Genomic DNA, 15,857 nt, shown 5'->3' with positions numbered 1-15,857 from the left:
CACACAGTCGCTGAAAAGAGGGGAGCTGTGGGGAGGGGGCCCGGCAGCCGGGGGGTGTCTGGGCACCACGGTTCCCGAGGGTCGATGCACGATGCGTGTGCTGCTGCGGGCTGCAGCCCTTCCGAGAAAACCCAGAAAGGGGACTCTCCAGGATTTGGGAGGCTTTCTCTCAGACCCCTTTCTCCTGAACTGGCTGCAGGGGCCTAATAACACTAGAAATGGCAGATTAATAGCTCTTGATGATAAGCTTCAGATGAACATAATAGGGCAAGATGCCAAAATGGAGAAAATACACCTGGCAAAGTAGACCCAAGGACAGAAGGGCGAGTGCAGCCCGTAATCCCATGGCCCCAGGCAAGGGGTTTAGGGAGGCTTTGAGTCTGTACCAGCATGTGGGCGGCTCAGGGCAGACCCCTGCCCAGGGTCCTCCCTGGAGATCTGCAACATGGGGGAATGAGTCGTCATGGAGGGAAATCTGGGTGAATGTGAGTATCACTTTGAAATTCAGCACAAGGTTAACCTCTCAGCTTGCCAAGTCTGTGGCACTGTCGTCCATGGTGGGTAATAGGACTTTTTCCATTCTTCGAGGAGGGAGGTGGGTACAGGGGAGGCACAAGCCACAGGGAGAGAGGAAGTAAGTGGTGTGAGCTCTTAGGGCACCTTGCCTCATCGTTCCTGAGATGCTTACAGGACTGTGACCTCCTCTGTTAGTGACACAGTGGCCGCAGAGGCTGAGAAACTTCACTGTCTAAGCTTCCCTTTTCAGATAGGAGCACAAGTGGGGGGGGGTGGTGGGAGAGAATCTGGTACTTTCCATTTAAATACAGTGTTGGGTTCTGCCAGTGTATTGGTTTTTGTTTTGAGTGTCTCTCAGGGATCTTGAAAAGTAAAAGAGGGATCTCTCCAGCAGGTCATCTTTTATTAGCAAGTGACAGTTTTTCACCTTTATTGGGTATTCGTGTGTTATGTAGTAGTAACAAATATGTATAGTTAACCTCATGGATCTTACAGTCCAGTGGAAAAGATAGTTTAATTATGAATTTTGGTAATGCTGCGAAGGTCAGGAAGGTGGTATGGAAAAAAAAATTTGTTGGGAGTCCCCAAGGCTACCCCCCAAATTCAATTATTTGCTAAGATGACTCCTAGAACTCAGCAGATAGTTACACTTGAGGCTGTGACTTGCTAGGACCAAAAGGGTGTAAAGCAGTCAGCAAAGGGAACAGTGCCTGGGGGTGAGGTCCAGGGGAAAGCAGGCCTGCGCTCCCGGAGTCCTTTCCCAGTGGCGTGGCACACATGTGCTTCAGTGCCCCAGTGGTGTGTTGTTGTGTGAAGTATCGGCTGGGGCAGCTTGTCTGAGCCAAGGCTCAGAGTTTTTATTGGGAGTCAGTTACATAGGCACCCTTTGGCTAGCATGTACCAAAATTCCAGACTCCCAGAAGGAAGGCAGGTATTCAACATAAACCATATTGTTTGCATAAACCATTCAAACCCAGTGAACCATTCTTATCAGAAAACCATCCCAAATCAAGTTCCCAGACCCCAGCCAAGGGTCAACCTTAGAAGCAGACCTTTCCAGGAGTAGCAGCTCTTTTCTGTATAGGGGTATCATTTTAGGTTCGGGGTACTGGGTTTTTATTAGAAATGAAATATAGACTCTCATGTTTAAATAGCTTAAAAGCATTCTGTGCCATTCCTTGACCTACCTTTTCATCAGGTACCAATCTGCATATGTAAGCATATTGGTACATCTTTGTAAGATTGAAATAAGTCACATTATACATTGTTTTCTGACTTTTCACTTCGATCTTCGCTGTCTTTCCGCATGACTATGTATCTCTCCTCTTTAAGCAGTTCATATTTTGCTAGTTGAAATAATGCCGCAGTGAATGCCCTTTGCATGTATCTTTGCTTGTGCAATTACATCAGTCAGGTAAATTTTTAGAAGTGAAGTGGATGGTTCGAAGTGTACACACCTCAAAAGTTCGTAGGTATTCCTAAATTGGGACTGTAAGATAGCCTGGGATCTACTCTTAAAAGATAATGGTCCTTTGCTTCCCTACACACCTGCCACACTCTTGCTTTCCCCCTTACCAGCTAATCTTTCCGGAGAACCAATGACCTTGTTGCCAACCGGCAGCCCCAGCCCTGCACACCCTCACAGGTGCTGTGATGGTGGCCAGCAGCATTCAGAGATTAACCAGGAAGGGCTTCCAGGTCTCCCAGGCCCTACCCAGAGGAGGGCTAAGAACTCTCCACCCAGAGCCCATTGCAGACATTGAGAAGGTAGAAAGCAAAGATTGAAGCTAGGTCCCTGTGAACCTGCAGATGGGCCGAACCAGACAGCAGCTACACATCAAAGAGTGGTTCTCATTGTGCTTTAAATCCTCCGGACAGATGGACATGTCTGGAAGCACCTGTCATGACGGTAGCGTTTTTGAAGCTCATTGCTCACGGAGCCTCTATCATCTGTAAAACTTTGTTTTTACAGCAATCCTAAGAGGTTTACCTTTCCAACTCCATGTTAGAGTGTAAAAGAGACCTAGAAAGATATCAGGCCCTATGACGTGGAGTTAGTGCCCCATTTCTTGTGGTGTTTTTCATCTCCTTGAGCACAGATAAATCTCAAATCCTATTGGTAAATTCATAATTTTACTTAAAGCGTTTTTATTTTATGGGACATCTATTAGGTTTTGTTCTTTTGTGTGGCACCTCTGATAAGAAATTAAGAAATCACTGTGAATAATTAAGCAGTATGGGCTAGAGGATGCCCGTGTAGCCTACCTGCCGAAGGGATGTTTAAGGAGCTCCCACCAAGAGCAGCGAAATAAAACAGTGTCAATGAGAATGTAATTAGTAAAGCCAGTTATGCTGCCTAAGAGGTTCTAATGTAGCTAATTGCCTTCTCAGCTATTGGAGAGCTATAAATAGACTTAGGAAATGCCTCTTTAAAACACGGCTTTAAGTCATTAACAGACTGATTTGTTTTAGGTACTAAAGGTGGAGGTTTCTCCCTCCCAGTGTTTATTATAAAAAAATATTTTATCCAAGGGAAAAAAATCCCCAAAGGAAAATGCACTTAAGATTTCCTATGCCAGGGCAGCACTGGTGTGGGTCAGAGTGACGAGCAGTGGATCCGGAGTTTGTCAGGAAGCGCTGGGCAGCCATCCTGGGTGGCATTCCAGGCAGGCAGTCCTGAGGCTGGCTCTCCACTCACCCCAGCAGAAGGGATCTCGAGACCAATATGGTGCAGAGGTCCAGGAGACCGTATTGGCCCAAGGCCGCCTACCTTGGGCCGTGGCAATCCCTGAGGTCTAGGAGTCACGGTGGCACACCTCAGACAAGGCCCAGGAGCCTGTGCTTTGGGTCTCCTTCCTACAACTTAGCTTGACTTCAGCTCCTCAAGGAATGACAACGTATACGTGTGTGTTGTTTCCACGCTGGTGTGTTCCGTACGGGTTACAGACCCGTTCCATTTTGAGCAAATACGTTTGCTTTTTTAAAAAGTATTTTTGTCCGGATTCGTGTTGTCATTTTCTATGGGTAAGTACCCGGTAGTGGAATTACTACATTCTGGTCATTTTATTTTTAACTTTTTGAGGAACCTCCATACTATTTTTCACAGTGGCTGCACCAATTTGCATTCCCACCAACAGTGCATGAGGGTTCCCTTCCGTCCTCTTCCTCGCTGATACTTGGTATCTCTTGGGTTTTTTATTTTTGCCATTCTCACAGCTGTAAGGTGATACCTCATTGTGGTTTTGATTTGCAGTTCCCTGATGATTGGTGACATTGAGCGTCTTTTCACGTGTCCATTTACCATTTGTGTGTCGTCTTTGGAAATCATCTGTTCAGGCCTGCTGAATCTTTATATTTTTAAAATCTGATTATTTTTGATGTTGAGTTCTCCTATCACTTGCAAATATCTTCTCTCCTCGGTGGGTGGGTGAGGGGAGAGATGAAATAAAGGATCGAGGAGACACTTATGATGAACGCTGAGTAATGTATAGAATTAATGAATCCTTATACTGTACACCTGAAACTAATATGCTGCTGTTAATTATACTTCCATTTAAAAAGTATTTTTAAATCTGTTTTTCATATAATAGCTCTGAGATGTAATTGACGTATAACACTGTTAAGGGCATTTAAAGTGCTTCGTATTTAAGATCAGTTGGCATAAGTAGTCAAAAGGCTTCCAACAATGTTTAGAATAGTCACTATGTAAGAGAGAACTTTTTAGTCGATAAAACCGTATCATCCCCTTTCCAATACAGAAAAGTCCAACTTTGTCTTTCACAACAAAAAAACAAGTGCTGAGACTTTTCCTCCAAAGCCCATTTAAAACCCCTTTAAACAAAATATTTTGTAGCTTTTTTTTTTTTTTTATTAGATCCGCAACCAGGTTTTATAGATAAGATTCAGGGCAAGAGATTCTAATCAGACGGCTATTCGAGCTTGTCTTCAGTCTCATGCATCTGTCCTAAAGGAAAGGTATTTTATGTTCTTAAAGAAGTGAACAGGCATGATTTCCAAGGTAACAGCTATGTATATAGCTGTAATTGACATTTTTCTTAAACCATCAAATGGTCTTTAAAGAGCGTTTTCATATTTCTTTTAATCCCTCTTCAAATAGATTTGCCTAAGGCTTTTGAAAATCTATCTATAGCCTTGAATAGCAGAGAGTACCAAAGCCGGTATCTGTGGGCACTTAGAAATAAGTGACAAACGGTATCAGGGAAGTGCTTGGTTTATTTGAAGGTATCATCTGAGTGTGTTCATGATTGGAGGGAGCAGATTTGCAGAAAGGCCCCCATGGTTGCAGCTTCCCAGGGCTGCCCCTGGATGAGCTGGAGTAGTTGTATTACTGGTCACTCAGCTAATAGACTCCCCAGAGCCCCTGAAGCGTAACTGGAGTTAGTCAATTAAAACACATGCTCAGACATTCATTCTTCTGCATGAATTGCTAGTCAAGCAAAAGCTTGGTGTAACTACTTCTCGTTGAGACTTCAGGTTGGTTTATAGTTGGGACACAGCTGAGAGGAGGAGGTCCCTGTCTAGCCCAGGCCCTGTGTCGCGGTGGGTGGGTGGGGGTAGGGTGGTACAGTCATCAGTATTTCTTGTCTGTTCTTTTACTTCTTTGTCCTAAGTTGATGTCTCCACAAACTCCTCTCTCTCCATTTCCAAACTCAGTCTCAATAGCCGAGACCTATTATTAAAATCTAGCTTTTAAGATCAAACACAAATGCTCCAGACTAAACCTTGGGTTGTGTTCTTTCCCAGATTCTCGCATGGGGCCCAGGGACGAGCTTCTGATAGAAGCAAGAAAAAGGGGCTTTCATTTTAGAGTCGTCTTACTGTTGAATCTGATTTCAAAGTTCCGTGTGTGGCTCTAATACATTCTCTTGACCTTAGAAGTTAATAGATTTTTCAGAGAAAAAGCCACTGTTAATGATTTCTGTAAATTAGACTCCTGAAGCAGTATCCTCGTGCATGGGGTAACTTCTACCTTGATTTGGAACGTCTTAGAAATCCATTTTAGAAAGTATGTGCATTACACTTTAGTTAGTATTGTAATGTTTAGACTGGATGAATTGCTGATGTCTTTAAAATGCGAACCTGCCTTCAGCCTCTGGTTCTTTCCCTGTGGAAGTTTCTCAGCTCTGGTCTGACTGGGCACTTGACCCTCCCTAATGTGTGCCTCTGCCATCAGTCCCCCTATCCCTCCTATGCCTGGGCTGTCTCTTTCTGCCTCCCACTCACTTCTGTTTTTACCGCTCCCCATGTTCTCATTTACTACGCATGATGGTGGCTTTCTGCCATAGACTGTGAGGACCCACGAGTCTTTCCACAAGGAGTTGCTAGATAAGGTTTGTATTTAGAGAAGACTCTGGCTGGTGGGTAGAATATGTTTGGACGAAGGTGTGTCTGGAGCTGGACCGTCAGGTTCTAAGCACCTGCAGTGATCTGGGAGAGCCTGGGAAGGCCTGACCTGGGGCAGCAGCGTTCTGGTGATTCAGGACTGCTGGAACTTGACTGTGGACAGAGCTTGGTGATTATGGGGATAAGAAGTAGGGTGTTGGCAGGCTCTCTAATACAAATTTGGGCAGTTGGTGGGTGAGGGCCATGTCGAATTGGGGGTTTCCAGAGGAACTGTGGATCGTGGTTGTGGGAAACCATCAAGACTGGAGAGACAGGCTTGAAGGGAGGGGTTGAAGCAACAGGCGTGAAGGAGACTGTCCAGGGAACAAGAGTTAGAAAAGATAAATGGTGAGGATGCTGTCCTGGGAAACAGCAGCACTGTGGGGAGACGTGCAGGAAGATGGGCCCGTGAGAGGTGCCGGGAAAGAGCCGTGGGAGGGAAGCGGAGCTGCCCAGTCAGGGATGAGGGCCTCCAAGAAGGGACTTGGGTCCTTCACTAACGACAAGTCAGACTGAGAGTGAAACTGGACCACTTCCAGCCACTGGATTCAGCAAGCAGGGTCCCCGGAAGGCACTCTGAGGGTCCGTTTAGGCAGTGTGGGGGGCAGACCACGGCATGTTGGGTGGGGGACGGTCTGAGAAAGGATGACCGAAGGCCGTGTCCATGGACACCTTGCCTGAGATGGCTGGTTGGGGGAGAGGGTGGCACAGGGAGAGCCAGCTGGACGGGGAGGTGGTCCCGCATGGAAGGAATTGAACATAGCTACGTGTTGAAGGGAAGGTACCTGTGAATGGGGAAAGATTACAGACTCAAAGGAATCTTTTTATTCAATTCCCTCATTTTTACAGATGAGAAATTTTGAATCTAGGAAGGTTAAGAGGTTTGCCATGGGTCACACAGCTAATTAAGTGGCAGAGTCGGATCTAAAAGGTCTCCTGACCCCAGCTCAGTGCCTGTCCTGCAGCACCTTACGTCTCAGGAGTCTGCTAGGGGATAGGCTCTTCTGTCTCTTCACAGCTCTGCTCTAGAGCTTCCTGTGCAGTGGACATCAGGCTCTTCGTTATCCTGCAGCCAGACTGATCTTTCCCCAAAGATCCCTGGTCATTGCTCCCCTCTGTGACCCTCTGTTGTGTGGGCTCTGGAGCCAGGCCGTCTGGGTACAAATCCTAGCTTTGCCACTGACCAGCTCTGTGATCTTGGGCCCTGAGCCTCTGTTTCCCCATCTGTAAAATGGGATGTCATACCAAGTGGTCATTGGGAAAACTGAATGAATTTTATGCTTGGTACGTTCTAAGTGCTCAACAAATGTTAACTACTTTTACTTAAAACCCCAAAACCAAAAAAACCTTTAATGGCTCCACATTGCTTTTAGGATAAAGACCCAAATCTTCAACGGAGAATTTTGCACTAGCAGGTCCTTCTCGCTTACCCCTCAGGGTGTGTCCTAAAGCTGTACTGGCTTTATATTTGCCTCCTGCACATCCAGATACTTGTTAACATGCTTTCCTAACCCCCCTGAATGACCCACTCCTCAAAGAAGGCTTTCCTGACCTCTACCCTGGGGCCCTTATTCCGTCATGTGCATCTGTTGTTTATTTCCTTGAGGAAATCATCTTTTTGTCATTAAGCTTTTAATTATGGGGTTAATTGACGAGAGTTCACCTTCCATGCTAGATCATAAACTCCATGATGTCTGAGAGGTTCTATTGGTTTTTGTTCAGTTTTGTGTTCGTGGCTCTGAGCATAGGATTTATTTGTTGTATGTGGGGCAGGTAAGTATTGGTGAGTGAATGAACAAACGAACCAGTCCATCTAGTTGCTTGACATTCAGGGACTTGCCTCCTGTTCTTTCAAAGCACATGGAAATGATGTTAATAAATGTATCGTTTTTATGATGTTGGCACATGCACATTTTAGCCATAGATTTTTAAAATCCTATCTGAGTTGTCTTTATTCCTCTGACACCTAATTACTTCCCCCCCTTGAGAAAGGCAATAGTTATGATTTTGAAATACCATGTGTGGACAGAAGAAGTTGTCGATCTATTTCAAAAATGCTGAAATAGGAACTGTTGGCACCTGAAACTGGGAGACATCTTTAATCTCGTTGGGGTGACCTCCCAAGCCACCTGCCTGACGACAGGGGCCTACGGCAAGGATTTGGGACGTGTCTTAGGACTATGGTAGCCTTTCCTAGTGCTAGCATGGGGTCCTCAGCCGATATCAGCTACAGAGGAGCCAACAGTGAGGACAGACTTGAACTGCTTATCCGAGGTGATCCCTGGCCGGAAGGTCAGTTGGTGCTTTTAGACTGAACTTTAAACTCAGACCATCAAGTTAAAAAAGCACAACCTTTATTTGCATATAGATTGCTGCAGTAAAAAAATGGAAGTCAGGAGCTTCTGATGACTGGTGTGTTTGTGATCAGTGACAAGTGCAAAGTGTGGATGGAACTTTCCAGAGCATGCGTGTTGACTCCAGCACATAGGCGCATGTGTGTGCACGCAGAGAGTTGTTTCACTGCTTGGAGCCCATGTGGCTAGCTAATGTGTGGTATAAAATTATTGACTTGCATGCAATTACTTTTGACTCTAAAATTGAAGGCTTAAAACTGTTAACTGATAATACCTAAGAGTGAGTTTAGGAGGAAGTAATTTGCTTCCTCTGTTTTAGTTTGAAATCTTGATACAGAAGAATACTCATAATCTGAGCCAGCATTTGGAGCTGGTTTTCAGCATTAACCGTCATAACCTTCTGTGTGCGGGTGCGCATGCTTGCTGTGCTCCTCTGTGACTATGAGGCATTTCTGCACAGGACCAGACGTAAGGCTTGGTGGAATTAGGCATTTGATCTATGGAAATCCTACAACTTACCTTAATATGCAAAGAATAGCAGAGGTCCTCAAACTGAGGGTTGCTCGGTGACAATACATCTGCACCTACCTAGTTTTTCACAGAAAATACCTGCACTTATTGCCGATGATCCTCTGGCAGACAGCCCCAAGGGGATGGGCTGGTCACTGCATGTTTAACACCCCCCAGTCACATCACCTTGCAACCCAGGCATGCTACCTAATAAGGTTGTAGAAACTGCCTTTGAGTGAACCAAGTCACCTGGATCTAACCCCCAGGTTCTGGAACGGTGGCGGTGCCCCTGGTACCATCTTGCTCCTTTGCCCAGACACTGTAATACACTAATATGCTGAGACTGCAAATGTTTATAGTTACATCAGGACGACATGCTGTGAGGCATCTCTGATTGCAGGAAGGGATGAGCCAGGGCCTACCCTGAGCTGGAATCTGAGAAAGCCCCTATGTGTTGCCTAATACAGTTCCTAAGACTTTTTTGAATACCCCTGAAATACTGATGTGTGGCATACTGAGGGGAGTGTGCCGTTAAATTGGGAAATTTGGGTCTCTCCTTGATAGGGTTCTTTCACTTCCCAAGCTGTTGGCTTGGTGCTCAGTAAATGATCCTTTAAACTGGGACTGAACTTGTGGAAGGTCTGGGAGTTAAATGCGGGATGGTGTCAGCATAAGTGGACTGTCACCGCCATCTTGAATCTGTAGCTTCCATGGAGATGTTGCCCTTCAAGCTTTCCTTAGCCTCAGTCTCCCGCTATAAGTTTCAGGGGATCCTGTCAGCTGCGGGGATGCTTCATGAAGTTCCCTTTTATGTGTTCTCCCTCCTCTTGTGATGACAAGGACCCTGTTCCTGCCACCGCCACATCTGAAAATGGATCACTTTCAAAGCCCAACGCTGGCTCCTCCACCAGATCCCCCCCTCCCCTTGCAAAAGCCTCCAGTAAGGAGGATGCCGCGTATATGCTTCAGAGATTAGACTGTGTCTTAAACCCATGTGCATTCCAGTTTGTTGATATTGCTGGTGTAAATGACCAGGAGACCGTTGTGTATTGAAACAGGCTCTGACCTGGACATCAGGAGGCTGGGGTTCTGGCCCTGTCTCAGTCACTAACCAGCAGCCCCAGGTGAGCCAATACTGGCCACCGTGCCCAGCTCTGGGACAAATGGAGATGGAAGCAGAGTTCTGGAGGGTCCCTTCTCCCTGAGTTCTTCTTTCCTCACCTGCCCCCCTTGAAGAGGTGATCTTTATGCTTTATGTTCCAGCTCTAAAATTCCATGATTCTGAGTTTCCTCTGTAGCTCACAACTTTAACCATATAGACAGATTTTTCATGTATATCCCCTAGCAAAGATAACAAAACTGGGCAATGTTTGAGTGCTTATGATATGCTGGGAACACTAATATATGCTTACGTGGACTGTCTCCTTGAATCTTTTCCCCGGCCCTCCTCCTCCATCGAAGGGGAGGCTAAGAGGCCATAGGCTCAGCAAGCATGGGACTCAGGGCCCAGTGTGGACCTTGCCTGGTACCTGGGTGCGTGATGGAGACATGAGGGGGTGACCCAGGAAAGTCCATTGGAGGAGACAGGGCTGGGCCTTGAGAGATGGGCCTCTCTTCTGAGCAGAGAGGAGAAATTCTAAATTCTAGAAAGTGTGCATTACTCTGAAAAGAGGCTCTGTACTCGTTAGCAGTCTCTCTACTTTCTTCTCTCCCAGCCCTTGTCCACCGCTGAACTCCTTTCTGTTCCCTGGACATTTCATGTAAACGGAGTCATGCACAACATGGTCTTTTGTGTCTGGCTTCTTTCACTTGGCATGTTTCCAGGATTCATCCGTGCTGTGGCATGTATGGGGACTGCATTCCTCTAGGTCATTGAATAGTATCCTGTTGTACGGATCTGCCACGTTCTGTTTGTTTATCAGCTGACTGACATTTGCGTTGTTCCCGCTTTGCGGCTGCAGTGAATAATGTGGTTGTGGACTTCGGTGTGCAGATTTGTGTATGGATGTGTGTTTTCAGGTCTCTTGGGTATGTACTGGAATGCTACTTGGAAAGTCCAAGAGATCGTGTGTTCAGTGTTCTTCCTGTGTTTGTTTCTAGTTCCCACTAGTGGCTGACTTGTTTCACGATGACAAGGACTCCGTTCCTGCCGCTGCTGCATCTGGGAAGGGCTCGTCTTCAAAGATCAATGTTCGCTCCGCCAGACCCCCCCTGAAAGCATCCAACAAGGAGCACAAGAAAACTGTGGGCCACCAGGTCAGCCTCAGGCAGGATGCCGTGGTTCAGGATACACAGGCCAGGCTGGCCTCTCTGCAGATGAAGGATGGCTGCAGAGTCCGAGGGAGGCCAGAGCAGCCTTAGCCCCCACACCCCCAGCCCCCAGCTCAGTCTGTATGTGCTCTTTGAAGGAGACACTGGGAAGCCCTCTCTAGAGAGAACTGACCGGAAAGAGAAAAGGGATGAGTATAGCCCCAAGCAGTGCATTTAGTTCTCCTGGTAGGACCACAGACACCTCGTAGAAGAAGCAAGAGGGTCCTAGAATCTGCAGGTTGGGTTAAAGAAGCCTGGGGACTAGAAAACTGAAACCGCTTTTGTAGGGTCTTTTTGGGATTCTATGTCCAGCGTGTCTCCCAAGAGAAGGGAGTGCCTGCCAAGCCCGGCAGCCCCTAACCTTTCTACTGCAGTAGACTTGCCTATTCTGGACATTGCACATAACTGTCATAACTTCCAGGGTGCCCAGGCACTGGGGCTCCCAGGCCTCTGGTTTAGGAATAACCAGTCTTCAGTCACCATGAAGACTTCTGTCCTATTTCCTAGCGCTGACCCCCTTTCATGTCATTTGATCTACCATGCTGTGTTAGACGTGTTAGCAGCTGGGCCCTCCCCATTTGGTTGAAGAGCCCTAATGCCAGAATGTGGGAGGGCTTTGATTTTGGACCCACAGCAAGGCAGGAGTGTCCGGTAGAATCTGACCCCTGGTCTCTGAATATCGTCCCGTCCTTCTGGGTTCATAATGGCGATGACCGTATCAACAACTACCACCACCAGTCTGTGGGCATCTCTTGGTTAATTATACATCTGCAGAATGTTAAAAATAACTGGGCACTGCCTCTTGTCTCTCCAGTTCCGTACCTCCCTGCATCTGCTCATGGAGACCCTGAACGCCACGACACCACACTACGTGCGCTGCATCAAACCGAACGACGAGAAGCTCCCCTTCCAGTAAGTGCCTGTGCGGGTGTTGGCCCGCCACCTCTCGGCTGGAGTCAGGCTGATCAAGCCTGGCCTCTCCATGTTTCTGTACAAGTTCAAGTGGAAGAGACGGAGGCACAGTCTTGGGGGGGGGGGTTCTGCAGCAGGTTGATTAGTTGATCTTACACTTCACAGATGGTTTACGTGCTGAGTGCAGGCCAACAGATGTTTACCAAGTTCCACCTGTCTGCTGTCTAGAAGGATTCCAAAGGATGAGAGGATACTGCTCCCTAATCCCACAGAGCTTACCGTGGTGTTGAGGAGTGTGCACACCTGAATCAGAGAACCCCATAAAAGTGTGTCATTAAATGTAGAGATACCTGTGTCTCTTAGCAGGTGTTCAGTTCAGAGGTGGGAGGATAGCTGGAGTGGTCAGAGAAGACCACTCTTCCACTGGGGAAACTTGACCTCAAATGACATGTTGAGTGATGAGACATGAAGGTGGTCCTATTTCTCACATCCCCTCTACCACTGAGCTTCCAGAGTTATTCACACCCACTCACCTTCCCCCCACCCCACTCCTTAGCCTTCTCTGGTCTAAATTCTACTTCTGCCCCATCTGGAATATTGTCTTTCAATTCTATCCGTGCCCGCATGGTTGACCCCACCCAAATCTATATACCAGTGACTCTTCAGTGTCTTTGTTCATCCCTGGTTTCTGCCAAATTCCAGACCAGAGTTTCTGAATGCCTCCTGCAGTTTCATTGGCTAATTCACATTCAACGTGTCTGCAATCAGACTTCTTGTTTAACCCCCAGGAAATGGTTCCTCCGTCTTTGGTCTCTTATGTAGTAAATGGCATAACCATTTCCTGACAGCTCATTACCCACCAAACCTAGGAGTCCCTCTGAACCAGTACTATCCAATAGAACTTTGTAATGGGTGGAACTGTTCTATAATCTGCATTGTCCAACATGGTAGCCACAAGTCATCTGTGGCTATTGGGTGCTTTGGGATGTGGCTGGTATGACTGAGGAACTGGTTTCTGTCATTTTAATTATATTCAAATACCTGTAGCTGGCTGATGGCTATCATATTGGACAGCATAAGCCTTGATTCTTCCCTCTTCCTTATTCCCCAATGTCCAGTCATCATCAAAGTCTCATGGAATCTGCTTGAAGATGTGTTATTTTGGTCTCCCTTTTCTCTTTCTTCTGTCACCTTGTTTTAGACTCTTACTTGCCTGGAATACTGCCCTAAGTCTTTAGAACAGTCTCTTAGTTACCTCTGCAGCCCCATTATTCAGTTGCCCTGAGCCACCGCACAAGCTATATCTTCTCGTCAGAGGATTTTTAAAGCGCTTTCTTCCCAGCTTTCTGACTTCCTTTGTGGTCCTCGCATAATGGCTTTCTGGGAAATTACTTTGGCAACTCCGTCAGAGTGAATATCTGAACTCCCCTCTGCCATTCCTATTATTTCATAAAGCTTGACCTGTGCACAGATGTTCCTTATGCTGGAAAAGGTCAGGAAGACAACATTGAGTCAGCCTTCTTTGAAGCATGCTGATTGTTGACTCTTTTCCCTTCCTCCCAATTTCCAAGAAGTGGTTAGGAATTCCCCGTGTGACATCTGTTTACCAGCCGACTCCAGAAGAGAGAGGCTATTAGAAGGGCAGCATGCGTGAAAGACTTCGATTATGTGTGAAGGGCAGGAGCGGCATGCAGGGGCCCCAGAGAGGAGAGTCGAGGGCTGGGTACCAGCTCTGCCCTCAACCAGCTGCGACCTTGTGCAGTTCATTCCGCAGAACCTGCCACCTGCCACCTGTTGGATTCTCTTGCTGGAAATCCCCTCCCAGATGAAAAGAGATGCTGGGGGCTTTCAGAATGACTATCTAATCCTAATGACCCATGTTTCTAAGACCTTCCTTTGCCTTTGGACCAAAATCACCCTAATAAAGTGAGGAGAATACTGAAGCAGGTCAGAGCCCCTGGATTCTAGTTCGGGCTCTACCACCTATTGTTTGGCTGATCCGCGAGCTAGCCCATTACTATTGGCCTCATTTCTTCATCTATAATGTAGCCAAAGCAGATCCCCCTGATGAAGGAAGTCAAGGAGATGATATAGATTATGTGAGTAAAAATATAATTTAAAATATATATTTTATTAAAATATATATATATAAAATACCAGAAGGAAAGTTCTGTATGCCTCCCCCACATCCCCTGCAACTGCTCTCAACCTTCGCATCCTTGACATTTTGGGCCAGGTAATCTATCGTGGGGGCTGTCCTGTCCACAGTAGTATGCTGGTAGCATCCCCATGACTGTGACAACTAAAAGTGCTTTATGATCGCCAAGTGTTCCTTGGAGGACAGACTCACACCCCCCAGTGGAGGACCGCTGTCCTACACTACGTGCTTTGATAGCATCCCTTGTAGAAAAATCTTTTTCGCTTTGCTTCTTCCTTTATTCAAAAAACATCTATCATACCCACTATTCACTGGACACTGGTGGAGGATAAGTGGAATGACAAACGTCCTTCATCCTTAAGGCATTGCCAGTCGTTAATCACGGACAACGGTGTAGAAGTGACCGTCAGACCACAGTGCGTGGGAGTGCTGCAGGAGCAGAGAAGCCAGGGGGGTGCTCAAGTGTCCCGGGAGGGGGTGGCCTGGGGGTGTGTGATCAAGCTGATTGGGATCGCTGGTTGGAGGAACTGGCCAGTTTCCTGAGGGTCAGTGCCCTGGGCTCAGAAGTGGACAACACTCAGAGTCTCGGGACCCTCAAGTGTGACTGCATCACGCCACAGAGCCCGCAGATGGGTGGGAGCCGGCAGCGTGTACAAAATCAGGGAAGTGGCGCGTGACTGCTGAGGGGAGCGGGTTCTCAGCGGCTGGCTCCGCTGAGCCTGCACATTTGTTGGGAGGAGAAAGTATAGCCCTGCGTTTTGGCGGTTGGACCCTATTGATCTTTGGTGACTTATCAGTCCAGACTTAAGTGCTGTTTGTCCTCACCACGGTCCTACAAAATTTAATAGGAGGGAGGAGCTGGTTTTTCACTCTCGGTCACCTGGTAACGCGTGCAGGGAGGCTGACGGAGAGATGCTGGTGACAGTGAGCTTTCTTTACCGTTGAAGAGATAAGATTAAAATGCAGAAGCCTGGCTGGCTGTACCCGTCCCCTGGGGCTGTGAACAGGGAAAGAGGCTGGCAAGATCTTGGTGGAGGGTCTGCTTCCCCCCCCCATAGTGTTGTTCTTTTCTATCACACTTAGTCCTTACAACCAGCCGGTGAATTCTAGTTGGGCAGATATTCTCAGCTTCTGTTGAAGAAATGAGGAAAAGGAGCTACAAGGAGAGGACATGTTGCCCGGAGTGGCATAAGCTGTTAGCGGCTGTACCAAGTTTTCTGCTTTGCCCTTGCTCTCTTCCCCCATCCTGCGGGGAAGAGAATGTTGCCAGCTCAGGAGGAAAGTGTGAGCAGGAAGTGGGGAGGACTGCAGGTGGACCCGCAGTCCACGAAGGACGAGGGGTCAGAGATGCTTGCCAAGCATGCTGCCCGTCCCCGACACACACCCCCCCCACCCCTGGCCTGGAGAGCACAGGTGCAGAGAGCCGGGGCGGTGGGGGGGGGGGAAGAGGTCTGCAGCCCACAGGAAACCTTCCCCAAAGCGCAAGCACATCCACCGTGCATTCCTGACTCAGGCCCCGCTGGCCACCTTCAGAATGAGAGAAGCAGAGCCTGTGAACAGCATAGGAGGAGCTGGGTGTCCAAAGTAGCAGGACTTGGGCGGGTTCGGGGGCGGCAGGAGAAGGCCAAAGGGGTGCAGGCCTGGAGGAAGGCGTGAGTGTCTCCTGGGACACTGAGCCTCAGGGCTCACCTGGA

General features: G+C 47.6%; 1 protein-coding gene across 1 annotated transcript in view; it reads left to right on the top strand.

The window, feature by feature from the left end:
* Window positions 1–15,857, top strand: part of MYO5B (myosin VB) — a 353,491-nt gene that overhangs the window by 246,561 nt on the left and 91,073 nt on the right. The window contains exons 15-16 of the mRNA XM_034642874.1: window positions 10,884–11,039; window positions 11,908–12,005. Coding sequence (XP_034498765.1) covers window positions 10,884–11,039; window positions 11,908–12,005 — 254 coding nt within the window. The remainder of the gene's footprint in view (window positions 1–10,883; window positions 11,040–11,907; window positions 12,006–15,857) is intronic.

Source organism: Ailuropoda melanoleuca, chromosome 14, assembly GCF_002007445.2.
Source record: "Ailuropoda melanoleuca isolate Jingjing chromosome 14, ASM200744v2, whole genome shotgun sequence".
NCBI lineage: Eukaryota > Metazoa > Chordata > Mammalia > Carnivora > Ursidae > Ailuropoda > Ailuropoda melanoleuca.
The sequence above is the reverse complement of the archived record's forward strand: the minus strand, read 5'-3'. Positions and strand labels throughout refer to the sequence as shown.